Source organism: Uranotaenia lowii, chromosome 3 (assembly GCF_029784155.1).
Source record: "Uranotaenia lowii strain MFRU-FL chromosome 3, ASM2978415v1, whole genome shotgun sequence".
NCBI lineage: Eukaryota > Metazoa > Arthropoda > Insecta > Diptera > Culicidae > Uranotaenia > Uranotaenia lowii.
This window is the reverse complement of record NC_073693.1, coordinates 318,753,921-318,776,988: the sequence shown is the minus strand read 5'-3', so window position 1 is coordinate 318,776,988 and position 23,068 is coordinate 318,753,921. Positions and strand designations below refer to the sequence as shown.

The window sequence follows — 23,068 nt, the reverse complement described above, 5'->3', positions numbered from 1 at the left end:
ATGTCAGCGCTTGCTTAGATGGATTTGTCTTGAAAGTAGTAAGGAAGCTGTAGCCAAGGCTGCAAATCTTGAATTGAATTTTTCGAAATCAACAAAACTTGATTATTTTTGAGCCATTTAAAAGCGTTTTAAATGGAATTTCTGCAGGAAAAATCTGTCAATAACGAAGTAAAACATCATGCGATTGAACTCAAAGAATTATCGGTTAGTATAGATCGTACGTTGCGAAGGATATATACTAGAATACTCTTTTTTGGCTTTTAAAAATAGCAAAAATCAAAGTTTCCGTTTTAAAAATTGTTGTACTTTTCCACAGGAGCAGAATTTTGCAAATCATTATATTTTATACAAAACAACCAGCCAATACAAACCTTAATCTGCAAGGGACCTTGCCACGAGCAGACATGATATAGGATTCAAACGCTGGAATTTGTTTGAAATAGGGTTTTTCATAAGTTTTGTCGTCCATCAGATATCATTTGTCTTCTAGCCTCGGCACCGGCTATACAGTTTACGAGCTCTGGAACTAGCAAAAACTTGTTGTTCTTGGATAGGTTTTAATGATTCATAGCTAGGAAACACTTCTAGCTTCTAGCAAATTTCTGGACATTCCTGCGATCTACACTTAGTTTTTTGCTTATGTAAAATTGAAAATTCTTGTATGAACCTTGACTTTCCTGATGACCCTAAGCCGAAATTGTCGATAATGTACACTAAAAATTAAATGTCACGTAATTTGTTTTTCGACCTGCAAATTTACGGTAAATATCCTGCTCTTTTTTGTTGCAGAACATTTGCGTAATTTTACAGGAAATAATTTTTGCTGTGTTAGATTAATTTTCGATCTTTGTAAATTTAAACTAGTTTATTAACCGTTTCTGATTTCAATATTTAAAGGAGCTAAAAACCTTTAAAAAATAACTTATCCGGTACAACTGTGTTCGATGCTTACTCTTGAACTCAAACTCACGGACATCGGCTCAGGAAGCAACAGACTTGCCAACTGAGCTATATCACAAGCCCTATATTTTTTATATGAACCTTAGATTCCCCACCGCAATTTGCAGGTGCTTGTTTTATTAAGGAAGTATTTTTTTTTGTTCTAGCTAAATAAAAGAAGCATATTAGGTATACAAAAGTCAACAACATATAGAAATGAATGCTCACACAAAACGACGACGATTCCTGTTAGATTGAGATTTTTATCTTAACGCACAGCTGAGATATTTAGAGTTCTCCACGTTACCCCATGGCCTACATTATTCCACTCTCCTCTTTTAATTATTAAAATTTAAATACTTTAAATATTTTAGATCATCAAATTCATAGTTAATTTTTTTTAACCCAGATTTTGGCACAGCTATTGGGAATTCTGAATCCGGAATCAAATATTTCCTAAGATAATCCGTAAAGCTAAATAAAATGCAGTCTCAAAATTTTTGATTTTTTTAGGCAAATTCCGAAACCCAAAATGAGATTAAATTTCGAATCAGAAACCACTATCAGAATTCAAATTATTGACTACGAATACAATAGGAAAATTGAGTTTTAAACTCAATTTTCCTATTGAATTCGTACTTAAAAAAAAAATTCTAACAAAAATGAGAAGCAAATGTCTTTTCAATTGAATATTTGCAAAAAAGTTGAAATTGAATAAAAAGTTATTCAAAAATCATCAAGATTAAGTGATGACAAATTCAGTTCATGTTTTTTAATCACATAAATTCGTGTTTTGTCCAGAATTTGTAGTTGTTGTCCAGTAGTTACAAGTTACCAAAAAAAATTAACAAAACCAATAATAAATATTTATTTGAGTGCGGCTCGTCGAAAAGATTTTAAATTCTAATTGGACCGTAGCTTCAAAAGGTTTCCAAAATATTTTTCAAAAGAATAGAAATTCTGCTGATCATCGGCCCGAAATACTTTGTATAAAGTGATGAACCTAATAGATTTATTTTTAAATTAAAAAAAAACAGTTAGTTTTCTTAAAATCTCAGTTGAAATCATGAAAAAAACACTTCCGAATAAAATAAATTGATTGATATTTGAATTAACGAGCAAAAAAAAACTATGGCCTAAGAAGGATTTATTCGACGCGAAACAAAGACAATGTTCAGTTCTAGTTTCCTCATGCTACCTCAGAAACCACGTGGATTTCAAATACACGATTTAAGATCCATGATTGAAAATCAAGCAGCCGATGACCGTTTTGAAATTCTGAACACGGTTTTTTTTTTTCAAAATAAAATCAAGCTCACTAGGATTCAAATCAGCTCACCAATCAGGGGAAAAAAATCCGCTCACCAGTCAATCAGGTGATCTGTTTTGTTTTGATTTTTATTTTTTCTGAGAGCAAGTTGCTAGATGGTGAGCATGATGAAGTTTTCGAAGTGATCAAAATGTGTTGATTGAATCCGACCGGGCTACTACACATGATTCAAATTTGAGCGATTTTTTCTCCAATTATTGGATTTTGCAGCCTTGGCTGTAGCACGGGAGTTGGGAAACGAAAGAAGAAGATGTGAAAGGGGCCGAAAAAATTGGCTAACTTTTTTAAGGATGGTATTCATCACTGTTCATGAGTCGGGGCGGTCGATCATATCGTCGCTTTATTAACACTGATGAAAATTTAGCCAATTTTTGAAGCCTAATAACTTTTTTATCTTAACTCTTATCGAAATGCAGTCTTTGGATGAAATATTTTTCATAATTTAGGCTTTGAGCAAACCCGTTTTTAAAAGAATTTGGCCAACGGAAATCAAAGTTATTGATGAAAAACTGGTTTTACATGTTTCTCCCGAACAAAATGTTTCAAAATCCCATACAAACTTCAGGCTCGTTGAGCGACCCCTTCCCATGATCCGATCGGGCCAAATTTGGCATGAGATCTCGTACTATGCCTATAACTTTTTCAAAAGTCGGGTCGTTTGGGGCACTCTAATGGAGAATAAATATGTGGAATATGGAATAAAATTTAAGGATATTTGGTACATAAAGTTTTGTTTTAGAGAAGAAAAGAAAGTCGAGGCGTAAAAAAATTTAATTGAGAATGGAGGTAGAAAGGAATGTAGAGATGAGATGAAAGATATGCAGAAAATAAATTTACTCATAAGACTCATAAGAATCGTCAAATCGCGATACTAGCAAAAACATTTTGCTTGGACAAACTCAATTTTGAGACTTCCAGTAATTCAACGGTATAAAGTTTGTAGATATCGGTTAAGTAGTTCCTAAGATATAAGACTCATATCATGGTTTTAATCACTTAGTGATTGATAACGAGGTTAATAAGGATTCCGAAAATCATGCTTAAATTTAATCTGTGATTCATTTTGCTTAGTTATATTTTAGAGGCACTTTTCTTTCGATCATTATTGCATTCATTTAATGGACGAGTGTGACATTATTTAACATTAAACCTTATATGAAAACCACCGTTTTCCCAAAATGTATAATTTATTATTATTCACTATTCAACATAATAAACATAATAAATTATTAACCATAACTTCTAGTCAAGAGCATTGCTAATAATAAGTTGCAGGAAAGTGAGCTTTATACAGTTTATAAAACCGTCCTAATTTAATCTACACTACGTAGAGCATGATTATTACCACCTCCAGCTACGCTTGGGGTTTGGATTCTCGTTAACGTGACGCACGATCGGAACCGGAACTGGGAACGGTTTCGGGACCGGAACTTCGATCTTCTTCAGCACCTCCACCGGGAAGGGTTTCTCGACCTCGATCGGATAGGACTTTTCCACCGTGTAGGGGACTGGTCGTTCGATGATTTTTGGCACTATTTTGTAGACCGGGACTTTGATCGGTTGCTCAACGTTGACCTGAACCGGGTAAGGTTGTGGCACGTTTATCTTGACATACTGTGGAACGGCAACCGGCACCGGATGTGGAACTGGGACCCCAATCTTCTGGAAGATGGGCACCGAGTAGGATTGATGCTTTTCCGAATGACTAGTTGAATAGACCGGGTGATCATCGCTGTCGCTTGCCAGATTTATGCTATCTTGCTCATCGGAATCTTCCACGTAAGGTTGATGAAGTTTTGTGAATGTTATGGCCCGAATCGTCGGCAAGAAGCCAACGGCCAATACGGCCGTTATCAAGAAAAATGCCTGCGGAAAAACAAAAATCGTATAAGTAAGTGGGTCAAATGGTTTGGAACCGTCTGTTAAAAAAGATACATTGAGCTCTGTAGGAATATGCCGGACATGACTAAGGCAAACAACTAGTTCAATAGACCATTGCCAAAAGACTTGCCAATATTTGAACTGGGTAGGAAAATAGACCGTCGGCACCTTAAGGGCTGCAGTGAACAGTGAGTTGCATAATGCAAGTCAAACAACGGGAAAAGTAACTCATCGAAATTAAATCGCACGTGATTCTACGCTTGGATGAATTTGTAGAAATGTGTAAGGCTGTTGCACCTGCTGATGCAACTGGACGCCTTTCTAAGTTGTGCTCGTGTCGGAACATTTCTCTTAGTCAGGAATCTACATCAGCCATGATAAGAATTAAAACATCTTTGTTCATTTAAATTTTGAGCAAAACATAAAATGACTGCTTCCATTTCTTCGGGAGAAGAATTTTTTGATGATTTTTTAAAACCCACATATTTAAAAAAAAAAAAAAAAAGTCTGCTTATATAAAATGAGGGATAAATTAATTATTTTTAGGCTTTTTTAGGTGTTTTTTCAAGCGTAAACTAGTAGTATCCAATATGAAAAAATTAACAAGATTTTCCTGTTGGGAACAAACAATTTTCTTCTTGTAAATTTTTCCAAAATCGGGAAAAACGGGAGTTTTCACGATACTTTTGAAAATTTAAATTTTATTTGAATCTTCATCACCTCTTGTTTTTAGTGATTTGACGTGGGGAAATTTGAAAATAAGTCAATTTTGGATAAATTGATCTTTGACAAAAGATTAACTAATCAACCTAAATGAAAACTAAATCCAGGTTTCAAATAACTTTATTACCCTTCATTCAGTCAAGCATTCAGATTTTGTCGAGAAAGCTTTGAAAAAATAAATTATATAATTTTTAGAATTTTGAATTGATAAGATTTAAAAATTTTTTGACATCATTCAAGAAAATCTTTTGATATTAAAGATTTAAACTCAATTTACAACTTCGTTGAAGACTGCGAAACGATTAGACTTATGGTTTTGAAAATATATAAGATTCAAATTAAATTTAAATTTTCAAAAGTATCGTGAAAACTCCTGTTTTCCCGATTTTGGAAAAATTTACAAGAAGAAAATTTCAATAACTTTTTTTTTCGGAAGTCAAAATCAATCGCGGTCTTTGGAAAAGTTGATGGATGATTGAGTTAAACGTTATGTTATTTTCAAAAAAAATCAAAGTCCGAAGACCGATTTTTTTCCGGGTCTACCCGGACATTTAATACAAAATTTGGATACAGTCCGGCCCGGTCCGGTGTCCCGGAATTTATTGAAAAATGCCCAGATTTTGCCCGCATTTATAAACTTTTTTTGTCAAATCAGACAAAAACAAATTGTTATGTAAATTTATTTTTTATTTGTACCTCCAAAACGAAATTTTTTAAGCTAGTTTTATAAAAATAATCATGAAAGGTTTTTTAGAAGCCTTAAATACAATTTAAAATCTGTCGCTTAGTTTTGATAAAACAATTTATTCTTTTAATTTTTCTTAGATTTTGTTGAGTAATTATTTCTGGGATTTAACAAAATTTGCTCGGACTTTGCCCGAATTTATGGTCGTTAATTTTAAAATTAAATGCCTGGATTTTGCCAGGATTTCATAAAAAATTGCCCGGATAGGTGCTGAAAAAATTCTGTCAACCTTATTTTAGAGGTACCTATCGAATCAGCATGAAGAGCTCTGACAATGTATGCTTATTTGTTTGTATAAGTGTGAACTTTTGTACTCTTTGTTTTTTGCGTTTTTGTGAAACTGAGCTGCACAATTAATATAATTTTTATCTTTAAAAATGGATTTTTTTTCTCAGCAATCCATACAAGAAAGAAAAGAATCTTTTTTTTATAGTAAATATCATAACATGATCACTCTGAAAAATGTGTCTATTTATCTAGCTAGCAAAATCCAGCAATCACTAATCAAGATGATCATAAATATGGCGTCATATTTTTCAACCGGATAGGCAATGGGCTCGCTTTATTGGTGTGCTATTTCCTGTGAGTAAACAAGGAGGGAGCCTTCGACAAAATTGACAAAACCAACAAAGTTGTCAAAATTGCAATTTTGATAAGCACTTTTATTTTCATTCGGTTTGTAAAAATTTGGGGCTGAAGCTTCATGATAAAAGGAAGTGGTTGGCATCAAGGAGTACAATTCCGAAGTTAATTTACTATGAAAATTTAACACTTTGGGTCAAATTTTTTTGTTTTGTTTTTTTTTTTTGAGGGGGGATTTTCATTCTTTTGGATGATTCATCCCGCTCCCTCTTTGGGCCGAATAAGTCAATCATAAGGACTTGATTCTCACATCGTATGCTACGATAGCGATTGTAAGTCCCATCCTTTGCCTAACGCTATAACCTAAGCACAGATTGATCTGAGAAGGGGAAAACGACACGGGGACGCTGGCGATGCACACCATCTCATTTTCTCACATGCCGTCCGAGCACAGATTCAGGAAGCATTTTCCTGAGCACGAACGACGTAAGAGAATTTCGTTCGTGGAAGCAAAATGAAACAAACCAGGCAAATGCTACTCATTTGTCGTTAGCATAAAGTTCTAAGCAGAAAAATGACAAAAATGATAGAATTTACAAAATTGACAACATTGACCAAATTGAAAAATTGAATAGAAATCACAAAATGGATCAGTTTAAGGAAAAAATAAAAGCAAAATAAAAATTTTTGCAAAGTTGACAAAAAAGACAAAAATGACAAAAATGACAAAAATGACAAAAATGACAAAAATGACAAAAATGACAAAAATGACAAAAATGACAAAAATGACAAAAATGACAAAAATGACAAAAATGACAAAAATGACAAAAATGACAAAAATGACAAAAATGACAAAAATGACAAAAATGACAAAAATGACAAAAATGACAAAAATGACAAAAATGACAAAAATGACAAAAATGACAAAAATGACAAAAATGACAAAAATGACAAAAATGACAAAAATGACAAAAATGACAAAAATGACAAAAATGACAAAAATGACAAAAATGACAAAAATGACAAAAATGACAAAAATGACAAAAATGACAAAAATGACAAAAATGACAAAAATGACAAAAATGACAAAAATGACAAAAATGACAAAAATGACTAAAATGTCAAAAATGTCAAAAATGTCAAAAATGTCAAAAATGTCAAAAATGACAAAAATGACAATAACAACAAAATATAAACTTGTCATATTTGTCAATTGTTCATTTTGTTAGTTTTATCAATTTTGTCATTTTTTTAATTTTGTTGGTTCATTTTAGCAATGTGGTTAATTTTGTCAGTTTTTTTTCATTCGTGTATCTAATATTTTTAAATTTTGTAATTTTGTCAGTTTGGAAATTTTAAACAATTTTTGCATTTTGGCAATTTTGTTCTTTTTTCTTGTTTTTTAATTTTTGTGAATTTTGTGAATTCTATTTTTTTTTAAAACTAAGTCCTTTTTTTTCAATGTCGTTATTTTTGTAATTTTCGTCAGTTTAGTCATTGATGTTTTTAGGTCAATTTGGTATATTTTATCATTAAGTTAGTTTTGTAATTTTGTAGTTTTGTTAGTTTTGTAATTTTTTATCTTATTTGTCAATCTTTAAAATTTTTCGAATTTTTGTCAGTTTTGCTAATTTTGTCAATTTTTGTTGTTTTGTTTTTTCTCATATTTGTTGATTGAAAAATTGAAAACCTAACTACACTGAGGAGGCGCGAATGCCAAAGGAGCTCAAAACGTATGGCTTACTGGTAAATCTGTTTTATTATTATTATAACACACCGAAGAACGTCGATAATTTCGAAGAACAAACAATCCCGGTGATAAATAAAAAAGAACTCAAACTAAATTATGATAAAATTGATAGTTTTAAAAGTATGCCAATTATGCTCATTTTCAAATAATTTTAATCGATATAAAATTTTGAATGTTTAAAGTTTCCAATTATTTCAGATTTATCTTCTCATAAATTAATTCATCATAATTTGATGATTCAGAAATAAGAATAGGGTGCTTAATCGGGATAGCGCATGGCACCCTTCCAAATAAACGAATTTCGAATCAAATCAGAATGAAGATAACAATAATTTGTTTATGATTTTCTATAATACTAGCTGACCCGGCAAACTTTGTTGAGCCTTTTAATTACGCAAAAATAATGTACGTGTAGATGAGCAGAAAGTAGTTTAATTATCATCCATGTTCATGAAACTGGATTTGTTCCATAAAGTGGGGTGAATCGAGACAGTTTTTTGACTATTTTCGTAATGTTTGTGGCATATTATGTGAAGTGGAATTTAACAACTTTCATCAGCTTGAACGTGGATCAGTGCGTTGTTTTTCGCTTAGCAAATATTTTATAGCAATCTAACCCATAAAGGTCAGGCTTCCTCCTATTTTTTTGTTTTTACCAATTCCCCGTTTCAATCTTTTTCGTCACCCAAAAAATTCAAAGAAATGTGAATGGTAGTGCCTACCTCCAGGGTCAAAAACATAGAAGATTGATTTCCAGCGAAAGTTAAACGTGAATACTTTCAGGGATAAATTTAAAAAACTAATTTTCTCCCGTTTTACATTATTTTCTTCATTTAAATAGGTTTCTAGACATATGTTCGGTTCCTATTAACCCTTAACCCTAGTGGATCATATATGCTCCATTGGGAAGATAACAACACATAAAGTGTAAATGAAAAAACAAGAAATAATTGCAAAAAAACATGGAATTTCATCACCTCATTGATCACAAACTAAAACGATCCTATTTGGTTAAAAACTTCATTGGTATATCCATCCCTCGATAGTCTATTTATTGAAATATTTGAAATTTCCATTTTTGCCTTGAACAATGGCCGCCATGACACTTTGCGCCAGGAAAACGAAACATGCCGTTTTTCGAAAAAATCACGAACTTTTACAAATATTTCGAGGCATGTGGTCATTTTAGCAGCTGAAATAACTATCCTGAAGCGGAAAATTTATTTGACCGCATGATTGGATGAAAAAATTTCACAAGAAGAAAAGTACGTTTTGTTCCCAGTGTATCACCAGTGATCCACTTTACTTACATAAAAAATTATATATTTGAGTTGAAATCTAAGCAAACCATCATTTGATTCTGCTTGCATAAGCAACCTTCTGCACATCAGTAATTTTATTTGAAGGAAATTATAAAAACTTGTCAAGTTATTGAACAACAAATGAAGACTTGATTTAAATTCGAAAAAAAATCCGACTTTTTTGCAGTTTTTGATCTGCCAAGCAGAACCTAGCGAACCGATTTTTTTTTCAAATTTAGTGCAATGTTTCTTCACTCATATCTACACATTCGGTGAAAAAATGGTAATGATCCAAAGCGCCCAGTTCAAATGCGAGCTGTGCAAAGTTGTGGATCACCTGTGCTACCATGGGAAGGAAAGGGTTAAACCACTAATAAAACCTCTATTCTTTTTTGCACAGTGATTTTATATAAACCAAAACATTTTGTTCAATTTCCATTTCTCTTAACTATCCTATCCCAATAAGCTAGTCTATATCTACATGTTAAAAATATGATTGCAGAACCGAGTTTGAGCCCAAAATTTACTGCTTTCTTGGTTTACTCTGGAACTCGACATTTGAGATGGTTTAAAATTCCGTTTTCTGAAACATATTTTCAACTGATATGAAGAATTTAGATAGGAGATTCAGCGTCGCTGGAGAACGCAAAAACAACAGTATCAAAGAGTAAATAGCATATTTTTCTAACGGAAAATTTTGTATTGCAAAACAATTTGAGCTCTGAAACTCAGTGGAGTGTGAGTGTAGAACCTATCAACTTTGAGTAAAAAACTCTTCAAAAAATAGATGAGAGATTGTGTCGCTGTGTGCAATTTGCAACTTGGTTTTCCAATATTAGACGCTATTTGAAATAAATCCTTTCGAGATCGTAAAATTTTACGAGTATAAATAAAACAGTTACAAATCAATAATTTTTTTGTCGTACTTCAACTTTTCTTTCAATTGGTGAACTTTTGTTCAAGCAATAAACAACATTTATATTTTTATCACCATTTTCAAGATAAACCACTTTTCAATCATATATTCCTCATTTTCAGTATTTGTTGGTATGTATGAAGCAAAAACGTCATTGAATGCATTAACTTGTTCGTTTCTTCGTCATTTCACTAGGATCCTTTCGCACGACCAGACAGAATTCTCAACTTTTAAAATTATTTTTTTAGTCTTATTTGTTACACAGTATATTCGATTGCAATTTCGCCTGCATGTTAAAAAAAATGTTTATTCACATGATACCATTCAAATACACTCGTTTTCAAAAGAACTATGCACGATTTTCACGCATTCAAGTTGTTTTCTGAGTAATTGGTTCATAAACTTCCATCATATTTACTTGAACGCTAGTTGTCAATAAAATAAATCTACCCCTTTTCAAACTCACAGATTTCATGATTTGTCGTTGATAGAGTACAGCAATTTTGACAAATTGCTTAAAATCCCACTAAAGAAAAACTTCCTCGTTCACTGATTTTGTACAGACCGATAGGCACCGAAAGCTGAACAAACAATATACAGACCCTTTGCTTTTGCCATCGCTTTTATAAAACTGAAGCCTACCGATTTTGCCACTTCCACCCAAAGCGTAAAACATAGGTACAGAAGACTGAACCAGCTGACAAATGACCACAAGTTGGTGGCTTTGTTAGGCCCTCAGTGGGAAAATCACTCCACATTTAAGAGGCATCTAGCTATTTTTATACGTTAGTTTAGTATTTATAATAAATTTTTTCTTAATCCCACTTTCCTGAGTGATTTATTTGATATAGATTCAATCATCAATTATAATGAAATAATAATAGAATACCTTAAAACTCCAAGGAACATAACCATGGCAAAATATCATACTGTCCAAACCAATTATTTAACGGGAAATAGCAAACGAGCGGCAAAATGCCTCGTTCACGAACGAACGAAAGCCATTCGCCAGGAAAGCACACTGCACTGACACCGGCCTGCGGGGTGCAGAGAAAAATAAAACCATTTTCCTCGCCTCGTCAATGTAGGTGAAAAGTATCAAATTCTTGGCGATCATGGAATAGATAACATCGACCAAATTATGATGAACTCAATCCTGCCTGGCTGCCGCAAAATCGACGACGACGTAATGCAGATATCTGTATCCAGTCAGCTGAGAGCGTACTGCTTATGGAACATTGGCACGTTCAAGGAAGAAATTTCACTAAGGTACTAGGGCCGGTAATTGGATGCTTCAGACTCTTAAGGGGTTGTTTTATTGAATATTTATTATAAACAGGGCCCAAAAATTGATTTGCTTAGATTAACTATTTCAAACATATCGTTTTAATACCACCTATTGGCATAAAATATTTAGGTATCTGAGACAGCCTAATACTCTTCAAGGGCTTGTGATATAGCTCAGTTGGCAAGTCTGTTGTCTCCTGAGCCGATGTCCACGAGTTCGAGCCCAAGAGTAAACATCGAACACAGTTGTACCGGATAAGTTTTTCAATAACGATCCGCCAACTGTAACGTTGATAAAGTCGCGAATGCCATAAAGATGGTAAAACGACTATAATCGAAACAAAAAAAAAAACAAAAAAAAACTAATACTCTTCAGGGTATATGAACCCATTTTAGTGGGTTATGCCCACGTTTGAACTTTCAATTACACAAATAACACACGACTTATTACAGGAAACGACACTTAACGTTTGAACTAACAAAAAACGGATTTTTCTAACGAAAACAAGGTAATTTTGAACCTTTCATTCTTTTACTCAGTAAGAACTTTAAGTGTAGTGTCCTGTAATACGTCGTGTGTTATTTGTGAGGTAAAAAAACTGATAAAAAATGCGCTGTGGGTGTTGAGTAATAATATGTGACTTAATTATTTTTATTTATTTACATAGTATTCCGTCTCACGGCATAACTTGACGAACATGATTCCTAAAATTCACTCGGTCCATGGCAACCGTTCTCCAATTTCTCGGTCACCTCACGTTCCCCAGATCACGCTCCACTTGGTCTAACCACCTTGCGAGTGGCGCCCCCGCTCGTCTTGTTCCTACCGGATTCGTAGCGCAGGACCGTCTTCCGGCATTCTCGCAACATGTCCCGCCCAGCGTATCCGGCCAGCCTTCACCACCTTCTGGATTCTGGGTTCGCCGTAGAATCGCGCGAGCTCGTGGTTCATCCTTCGCCTCCACACTCCGTTCTCCTGTACGCCGCCAAAGATTGCTTGTAGCGTTAGGCGGCGGAGTAGGATTCGGGACAACACTTTGTGACTTAAATGATCCTTGAAAAAAAAATCTGACAGATTTGAACAAATTTTGTTGAACTTTTTTTTACTATTTGTGATTCTGATTTTAAATATTTATGCCAAATTTTAATTTACTGATAAGCGGTTTGGTATTTAATAAAATCAGTACCAACACGTGAAAAAAGTCTGTGTTCTTTAAGACGATTCGAAAAAACGCATTTGAAAACCTTCTTTCGATCGCTTATTAAAATAAAAGTGGAATTTTTCAAGTCTATATGACCCAAACGGTGCGTAGGATCATTATTTATATGTTTTTTATCGATAAAAGGGTGTTTTCATGGAAAATAGCTCTCAATTGGTTATAGAACCTAGCAGGATTATGATTTTGTCTAAATGGTTTTAAACCATTTGCTTCGTACTGTATGTCTCATATGTTTGAGTGAGATGAAGATAAAATTTCCCCTACTTTTGACAAACGCATACCCAGTTCTTGCGTTCTCTCAGAAATCGACAGAGCATGCAAAAAATTGAGAGTTGAGTCACCAAACCTAAAATAAAACGGTTAATTTTGGCAAAACTCCAAGAATGCAAATATTCTCATTCAGTTTGTCCTGCCGATCGGAGATGCCAAAGTGCCTGATTTTTCAGGCATTGCCTGATTTTTCGAGACTCTGCCTGAAAACCTGATAAGCCATTGAAATTCTCTGACTTTTTGAAAATATGCCTGATTTTTGCGAATTTCATGAAAAATGGGTAGTAAGGAATTAGAGTAGGTACAATAGCTGAAGTTAAAAAGTGAAAATGTGGCTAAATCAAAGCAATCGAAAGATTCCCGTTAATTCTTATCTTAAAAAGGGAATTAAAGGGAATCTTTCGATTTTTTTGATGCAGTGGAATCATTCAACCAAGTAGGCTCACAACATATGGTCGCGATTCGACCAGACCGAACTGAACGCCATGAACTTGATTTCGAGAAAATCGAGTTCGAAGTTCACAGCTCTACCAATTGATACCATTTCATCAGATATCTTATTTAATCATTTTAACATCACATTTAGACTCTTATAAAGCCATCGAGGTTATACTGGTCGATTTCTGATTACACATCAAGCAGAAAACTGAACTTTAATATCATTAGGTTTGCACCCAGTTCACTCTGGTCGAACAAAAATGTTTAAAAAATTGCCATGCGCTATCATTTGACTGGACAATTTGTTCTAAACGTAGGAGCCTACTTATAGGCGGTTTACAAGCAGCACCCAACGAGTATGGCTGATGCTTGAAAAATGTGTTTTTTCGTTGAGCCAGAGTGAACCGAGCCATACAAATTTCGCACTTTTGAAAAGCGGAATATCTGTGATTTTAACTTACCGGTTGCGTTATGAACGACAGTAACCAATAAAATAAAGCATCTTTTATCGTTAAATGTCAAAAATCCTAACATTCCCTTAAGTAAATTGGAAAACAAAATTCAAGGGATTCGGTTCAGTCTGGCTGAACGAGATTTTAATAAATGTTAACAATCCGCAACATGAAGTTTTTAGCTACGGGAACGTTTCTTACCATTTAATTTATTAGATATTAGTTCCTGACAAACCAAAGAACTGTTTTGAAAAGAAAAAAATCAACACACATAAGTTTATTTCGCACAAAATCAGTTTCATGACCAAAACATGCTTTTCATCTTCACCTCAAAGCTGGCTCTCAGTTCACTTTGGCGCAACGCATTTTTGCCATTTCCACTGTCTGCAACATTGAAATTTTCTAATAAAGTCAGTAAAAATAGTAAAAAAGTTCTGATTTTCATTGGATAGATAGTTTATCATGTTTCGCATCCGTTGCAATAGATAACTCAATTTTTTTCAAATTGGCGTTCAGTTCGGTCTGGTCGAATTGCGACCATATATAAGAGTGAAAATGTGGAGCGTTGACCAAAAGAAAAAAAGGTAATCACTACGAGCGAAATTTCCGTTCCGTCCGAACTTTCATGTAGCCTGATTTTACCTGATTTGAAAAAAATGTTGGCAACCCTGCTGCCGATATACCTAGAGGCAACGAATACTAATGCGTACATTCGAAATCATTTTGAATCGTACACTCGTACGGTGTGCTCGCATTGTATCCCCGTGTTTTTATATGTGTGCTTTTAATCGTAGCAGTCGACTTCTCAGGCAGGCAAACACGCGTCTCGAAGGGAAACATAAAAGCACGATTCGGATTGTGTTTGTGTGTTTCTCTGGAGGGTGTGTCTTAGATTATTTCGTGGTACTCACCCAAGGCACACGTGTGTTTGCCTGCCTGAAAAGTCGACTGCTACGATTGAAAGCACACATATAAAGAGTGATACGGTCAAAATTTGGTCAATATCAACTTGACGTATTTCTTTCAATTTTGTATTTTAAAAACCTGAACACCCCTCATTTTGTAGGTATGTGTGTAGAATGTTGCTCCTATTTTGATTTTAGAATTCACTCTTCAGTTGTCAAAATGCCGTCCAAGGAAGAAGAGCAGCGTATCAAAATTTTGCTCGCGCATCGCGAAAATCCGAGCTACTCGCAAGCAAAGCTGGCAAAATCGCTAAAAGTTACCAAATCAACCGTTACAAATGTAATTAAAGTGTTTGGGGAACGTTTGTCGACAGCCAGGAAGTCTGGATCGGGAGGAAATTGAAAACCGGAAGCCGCTGAGACGACAAAGAGAGTTGCCGGTAGTTTCAAGCGAAACCCTAACCTCTCTCTCCGAGATGCCACAAATAAGCTGGGTGTATCGTCTACAACCGTGCATCGAACCAAAAAACGAGCCGGACTATCGACTTACAAGAAGGTAGTGACTCCAAATCGCGATGATAAACAAAATACGACGGCCAAAGCGCGATCCCGGAGGCTGTACACGACGATGCTGACGAAGTTTGACTGCGTGGTAATGGACGACGAAACCTACGTCAAAGCCGACTACAAGCAGTTTCCGGGACAGGAGTTTTATACGGCAAAAGGAAGAGGAAAGGTAGCAGATATTTTCAAGCACATGAAACTGTCAAAGTTCGCGAAGAAATATCTAGTTTGGCAAGCCATCTGTACCTGTGGCTTGAAAAGCAGCATTTTCATAGCTTCCGGGACTCTCAACCAAGAAATTTACGTGAAAGAGTGTTTGAATAAACGTCTGCTGCCTTTCCTGAAGAAACACGGTTGTTCCGTAATGTTTTGGCCGGATTTGGCATCTTGCCATTACGGTAAAAAGGCCATGGAGTGGTACGCCGCCAACAACGTGCAGGTGGTTCCCAAGGACAAGAACCCTCCCAACACGCCAGAGCTCCGCCCAATTGAGAAATACTGGGCTATTGTCAAGCGGAACCTAAAGAAGGCCAAAAAAAACTGCTAAGGACGAGCAGCAGTTCAAGGCAAACTGGCTTTCTGTGGCGAAGAAGGTGGACAAGGTGGCTGTACAATATATGATGGCAGGGGTTAAGCGTAAGGCCCGGCAATTCGGATTTGGAAAAGCCAAAGCCTAACTGAATATTTTTCCTAAATTTTATACTAATTAAACTTGAAAAAGAAATTTAATTTGATTTTTTAAATAAACGTTTTCACCGATTCACACGCGTTTTCCCTTGAACAAATTTGTACCGTATCACCCTTTATAAAAAAAAAAACACGGGTATATAATGCGAGGGTACCGTACGAGTATTCGATTCAAACTCATTTCGCATGTACGCATTCATATTCGTTGCCTCTAGGTAACTCGGCAGGACAAACCGAATGACAATATTTGCGTTCTTGGAGTGTCGCCGAAATTAACCGTTTAATTCTAAGTTCGGTGACTCAACTCTCAATTTTTACCTGCTCTGTCGATTTCTGAGAGAACGCGCGAACTGGGTATCGGCATGCAGTAAGAGAGCGAGCAGTGAATTACTGTCGCCGTGCGTGCAGTTTAAGGAAGCTTGCGCTCACATTTTTGCAGGTTTACGACCGCTCTCAGCACGTCAGCTCACCCGTCATGTGTGCGTGTAGTAAGGACATTCAGATGTTTTAAGGAGTATAACTGACGCAACTTTCAAGTTCATTAATTAGCACATTAAGTTCACTTAAGGGAATTGGGCAGTTGATTCTCTTTGTCAGCCAATATGTTACTTTCAAAGCCATCATTCAAGTGAATATGTAACTTTTGGTTGCTTGGGTTAAATACCATCATATGTATTCAGTTTTATTTGCTTGAATAGTTCTCAAATGTCCTCGACTTCAATGTATCCATTTCAACTTTTAGACGCCGCATTGAATCTGACTTGAGTGACCAACTAAGAACTTAGGAATAGTATCATGTTATGTACAAATAATATTAAGTAGTTCATTAAGACACCTACATGTGTCAGATGATTTTATATCAAATAAACAATAAACAAAATTATGTACAAAATTATCAAACAATCATATGTAGAAAAAAATATCGTACCATAATACCCTTCTATGCCATATATGGTTGCATTTGCTTGAGAAGTTCTCGATGCAAAAAAAAAGAAAGACTCCCTTCTTACTTTTCATTCCTCCACTTTTCGGTTGTGCAGAACATCAATCTAGCTTTACTAAATTAATAGCGCTCAGGGATGAAGAGATAGACATTTGGTGTCAACGGCCACACAGCTCAATATTATAAAGTGTGTATTGTATTACATTTTTTTTGCCGAAGGGTCCAACGACGGCAAGATAAAAATGCTAAATTTTTTGTTGTTCAACTGAGGGGGTGTCTTCTGATCAAAATATATAGATTTGTTGAATATGTTAAAGTCCTATCACATCAATCACAGAGGTTACAGTGAAGGTAAAAAAATGCCTTAAAAAACAGTTTTATTTTATTCGGAATCTGGAATATGCTCCCACGCTAAGTAGGCTCGAGAAGAAATGTTTTCAATTTTTATGCCACTGAAAAAAGTAAAGAGCCACCAAACTTCCATTAGTCCAATATTGACAATCTAGCGCGGGTTGCACGTTTCTTTTTTATATCAATTTACTACTTAGTTTCAATATACTGGTGACTTTTGCCAAACATTACAGTATAAGAAAAAATTAAAACAACACTATAATGCCTTTTTCCTTTTTTCCAATGGGGCGGGGCAATATTTTCCTGAATAAACAAACAAAATCGTCACCCTGGTCGATGCAAATATATAGTTGCTATACTTATCCTTACGTTTGACCCCAACACTGACAACTTCTACGGGTTGCAACCACCCTGCTTGAGGTTCAAACCTAGAGCGAAACTGGTGGATTTCTGAAATAATAAACGAATACAATGACAGCAGTTAAGGCAAAACTCGTGGATAACTAGGTTGCCACTGCTAATAAACGAAAACACTATAGGGGAAAGGTTTCCTAAATGGGCCTATCGGGTTAAATGACCCAACGGCTGTTTGATGAAATGGCTGACTAGACAGCTTATCTGACCAATACATTTTGAGGGTGATACGCTTAGAACATAAGGTAAGAAAGAATTTTGTGAATTGAAAAACTCAAACTGAACTCAAAAAAAATCAAAAAATCATACAAGGTTTTATTACATTTTGATGTAATATTTCGACTTTTAAAAATTATACGTAATGAAGCTTAAAACAAAAACTAGGATGGTTTTCGTGTCTTACTCAAATAAACTTAAGAAATTAAACATATTTCAGCTTTTGTGGAGATTTAATAATGATTATATAGTGGAATAATAGAGTGTTTTTGTATGCCCCCACCATGATTGTAAAATGCCTTCATCCTAAAATAACAGGTTAAATAGAATAAATACATGATTTTTATCATTGAACTTTCAAATCTAAGCTCTGAATAACATCTTAAGAGAGAATTGAAGATCCAAAAACAGATTTGATAAAGTTTTTCTCATAGATGAACTGCCTCCATAGTATGGCAACCCTAACTTTTGTTTTATTCCATAAAATTATAATAAACATAGATTTTTATAAAACTTCAGCTTTATCGTCCGGAATTTATTACTTTCTAGCAGTTTCAATGAAATTATACGAAAATATTACCCAAAAAACTGAAATTTTGTTCAAATCATAAATAGGCGCATTTAGCCCGCACGGTTTGAGGTTCGGCATTTTAGACATCACTTATAATAAAATCATGTTCTTGGAAACAGAAGAAAATTTTAACATAAAAATTACTCTAATGTACAGAAAACAGATGCCTGCACACGTGTATATAGTTTTTGTATACATATTCAATGTGATATATGATTAAATCACTGTTCTGCTTAAGGGGGGGGTAGGGTCTAACACTTTCAAAAAATCGATTTTTTAATTTTTTTATTTTCTTATTGTAAAACATTTCAAGAATGTTGTGTCAAATTTTCAAGTCAATTGAAGCAAAACTGTAGAAGTTATAGGCCTTTATCTCCTCCTATCTAATACTGCAAGAAAGCAAGAGCAGAAACTTCGAACGCGTTTTTCTCGAAAGCACATTTTTAAAGTCCGTGGACATCGTCATTTGAAAACTACTTATCCGATTCTTTTCAAATTTGGAACATAGTTTCTACATATAAAATACCAGACCCCAACGTTTTTCTTTTTTGATTTTTTTACTTTGGGGAGATTTTATAGGTGAAAAATGGCGGATTTTTAAGTGAAAAATCGTAGTTTTTACTTCAAACAGCCACAAAAATTTCATAAAAATATTTTTAAGTTAAATAAAAACGTTGGGGTCCAGAAAAACATCTATTAAAAATATTTTGCTCTGATTTTTTGAATTCAGATGATTCTGTGCTGAGATACAGTGTCCACCGCAAATCCTGTTTTCTAAAAGGCATCCTCGAAAATGCTCCGTCACCGGCTCATTTTTCAATATTTTTCTACGAAAAAATTACTAAATGTTCTTTTAACAATGCTTTGTATAATGCAAAAAATTTGAATACATTAGTTTGAACGATAGCTCTAGAAAAAAATCGTGAAAATGGTGTTTTTTTATACCCGTTAGACCCTACCCCCCCCCTTAATAGGCGCATATAGCCCGCTCCTCCCCTAAGATAAAATAACACATATTTTTTTAACTTCCAGACGAACCATGCGAACTGTACTGCACAAACTCGGAAGACACCATAATCGTTCCGTTCGGGGACGCTGCTGCCGATGGAACTCCCTGCAATCTGGGCACCAATGATATGTGTATCGGAGGTATCTGTCGAAAGGTGGGCTGTGATTGGGTAGTCGACTCGAACACAACCGAAGATCAGTGCAGTGTTTGTGGAGGTAATGGAGACACCTGCACCGTCATTCAGGGCAACTTCACCAAGAAGGTTAACATGAGCGAGGGTTTCTACGAGGTGCTGCAGATTCCGGCAGGGGCTCGAAACATTCTGGTCGAAGAAATGAGCCCCTCGAAGAACTTCATCGGAGTGGGACGACCCAGCAGTACCGAGTACTATTTGAACGGATTTCCGTACGTAAAAAGACTGTTTCTTATAAATCAGTAGATTTTCACTTTAAACTATTTTTTCCAGGCACATCCAGATACCGGGCGAGTACGAGATGGCGGGGAGCATGGGTCTGTACGAGCGAGATAACGACCAGGAGCGGATCAAGATACCGGGACCCATACAAGATGATATTACCATATCGGTAAATATCGCTGCTAGCGTTTTCATGATTGTTTTCGTTGTCGCACTCGTTGCCGTTTCGGTAAAACATCAATTTCATTTACCAACAAACTGCCACCATAGCCAACCTTCTGTTTGGGAGCGCTTGAAACGTAGTTCTGTTTGTGCTTTTGTAGTTTTGGTCGAAACAAGAATTGATGGATGTTTAGAAAAAAAATTCTGCACTATTTATGCGATTCAGCATTAAAATACCATTTTGGAAATGAGCTCTTAGTGCAATTGAGAGGGACACTCAACTAAATTCATCGAACATAGGTTTTTTTCGTATCACCATTTGTTTTGTTTGTGATCTTATTTTTTCCTACAAACTAATCAGAATATTGTCGCTGGATCTCCATACTGGAGATTTCGTCAACATCAGCTACGGCGGCAGCAATGACGACATTTCATCATGTTGACCAGATATCTATCAAACATCTTCCAAGGGTCAAAACCAAACAAAAGAAAGCGTTGTCGATTGCCGAGTTGTTTGATGAATTTTTCACCATCGCTGGTTGGCCAGGTTGCCAATCACCAGCGCGAAAACTTCGGATTTCAACTAAATTGACAATAACGATGGAGAGACCATGCAAGATTAGATATTCAGCAGTTAGTTACATTTGCTCAATTTGTTTAGGTTACGAAAACTTTTTCGAAAATATAATCGCCTTTACAGATTTACAGGTACAATAAGCCATCATTTGAAGAGAAAATTATTTGATTAATGTTTTACATAAGAAGGGGATAACGAGGGCATTTCATCCCTGGGGTGGCTTACAAACATATTATGTTTATAAAAAATGTGCCAAATGCAGCAAAACTACATTTCTGTTTTTCCCTATTATCTCAAGCTGTGTATCCCGCTTGTTTATAAATTTGATCGAATAATAAAGCTACCCTCTTACCACAGGTTCCAGTTCCAAGTGGTCCACTCACTTGAAATTTAAACCACTTTTTTCCTAATTTTAATCAGCCCTCTCGACTTGCCTTTAAGTTCAATTTTATCTCAAGATGATTTCCGAACGTGCGTAAAATGATGATTAAAAAAAAAATTAAAATTGGAGAAAACAAATGTCATTTATATTCGCTCTATACCTCGATCTCAGCTGTCCTTTAAACCCGCTAGGCTCGAAATAAGATTTTATTTCATTGAAAGATGTTCTTGAATTGAAAGTCAAGTTAAAAGGACAGCCTGAACGTACCTATAAAAAATTCAAACGAATAGAGAGTTGGGCGGAAAGCTTGAAATTGGAAGACGAGTTCTGAGGACAATCTCCAGAACGTATTGATAAAATAGTTTAAAGCATGGTAAGGGGACACCTTGAAATTCAAAGGAGACTTACGATCACAGCCAGGCGAACGTATTTTTTTTTATCTGGGATTTTAAACTTATTCATCCCGTCTCCTAAAAGTATTGATAAAAAAAAAGTTTCAAAAAAAGTGGTTGAAATATTTTTATTAATATTTTTGGGCTGTCCACTCAACTTGCCCCCGAATTCCAAGTTCTTGCTTGGAATATTTTCATCAATACGTTCAAATTGTCCTCTCGGCTCGTCTTTCAATTTAAGCTTACCTCTCCACTCGCGCGAAATTGATATCGATACGTTTAGGCTGTCCTATCAACTCTACTTTCAATTCCAAGATGTCCACTCCATTCGCATGAAATATTTTTCCAATTTGTTGGGGCTGTCTTCTCAACTATCCTCTCAATTACAAGTTGTCCTTTGAACTTACTTAAAATATATTTAACATTATGTTCAGGCTGTCCTCTCAACACGCCTTCTAGTTTCAAGCTGTTCACTTAGCTCACTATAATTTTCCTTTCAATTTCAAGCTGTCTTCCCAACTCACTTGAAATTTCTATCGATACGTTCAGGCTTTCAATTTCAAGATGTTCTCTAAACTCGCTTAAAATACTCTTGTCAATATGTTCATTCTGTCCTCTCAACACGTCTCCCAGTTTCAAGCTGTCCTCTCAACTCGATTTAAATCACCTTTGAAAAATAAGCTGTCCCCTGACTCGCTTGAAATATTTTTATCAGCACGCCTTCGAATTTCTAGCTATCCTCCCAACCCGCTTGCAATTGGGAAAATGTGCTAGCTGTCCTTACGACTTGCTCAATATTTCACTCTTACTCTCGTTGATACTTATGGTTTTCGAATCCGTAGAAATCCGTTCGACCAGCCATGAACCAAACATGATTTTCGCTGGTTCTCCACATGCTTTGTGTCCAACTTGCAATCGAAAACAATGGATCAATGATTGCTGATGACAGGTGATGATGATAAACGCGATACAGATGTTTACATTACCACACGGTTAAGGGAGACTACTCAAGTGGGGTTCGTGGTAACACAACAGTATTGACAGATATTCTGAGTAGAAGTATCATTTTACTCATTAAGAAATGAGTACTTTCCCGGCTAGGGAATATGGGAAGCAGAAAGTAACAATTGGCAATCGCTAATTAATATAATCTCACAGACGGAACATGAAAAAGATAGATCTACTCTACAACTAAAACCTGCGCTAAATCTTTCATTTCAACAACTCTTATTTAATGTCAACAGAATCTGAATGAAGCTGATTATTTTTGATGAAAAAAAGCCACTTCCAAGTTTGCAACAAAGAGTTCGGAATTATGAGTTTATTTTTTCAATTTCATTGATCACCGGGGTAGCTTTGATCAACATGACATTTTTCCACATAATCATCAATAACTAAGTCTAAAGTTGAAATATCTTAAAACTTTTTTCTACGTTTAAAAACCAACATGTTGAGCATTGGTTTGTTTTTAAAAATTTCAAATGTAAGTAAAAATATTATTTTAAAATCTTGAAATACCTTTTTTTTCGAAGGCTCGCCAACAAACATCCTTCCTGATGAAGTCAAAGCGTTTGGAAGCAGCAGGTTGATTTATGCGACGATTCAACTTTTTTTCTCAGTAAATTTATACTTTTGGTGTAGTTAGA

The 23,068-nt window shown here is 35.2% G+C and overlaps 2 protein-coding genes across 2 annotated transcripts in view; one reads left to right on the top strand and one right to left on the bottom strand.

Annotated features, from left to right (window-relative positions):
- Positions 1 to 23,068, top strand: part of LOC129751872 (A disintegrin and metalloproteinase with thrombospondin motifs 7) — a 33,341-nt gene that overhangs the window by 5,778 nt on the left and 4,495 nt on the right. Inside the window, exons 3-4 of the mRNA XM_055747627.1 lie at positions 19,518 to 19,899; positions 19,961 to 20,078. Coding sequence (XP_055603602.1) covers positions 19,518 to 19,899; positions 19,961 to 20,078 — 500 coding nt within the window. The remainder of the gene's footprint in view (positions 1 to 19,517; positions 19,900 to 19,960; positions 20,079 to 23,068) is intronic.
- Positions 3,497 to 10,751, bottom strand: LOC129751873 (uncharacterized). Its single transcript, XM_055747628.1, has 2 exons — positions 10,634 to 10,751; positions 3,497 to 4,135 (listed from the first exon to the last, which is right to left on the bottom strand). Exons 1-2 carry the CDS (start codon positions 10,640 to 10,642, stop codon positions 3,611 to 3,613), a joined length of 534 nt encoding a protein of 177 aa, XP_055603603.1. The 5' UTR covers positions 10,643 to 10,751; the 3' UTR covers positions 3,497 to 3,610.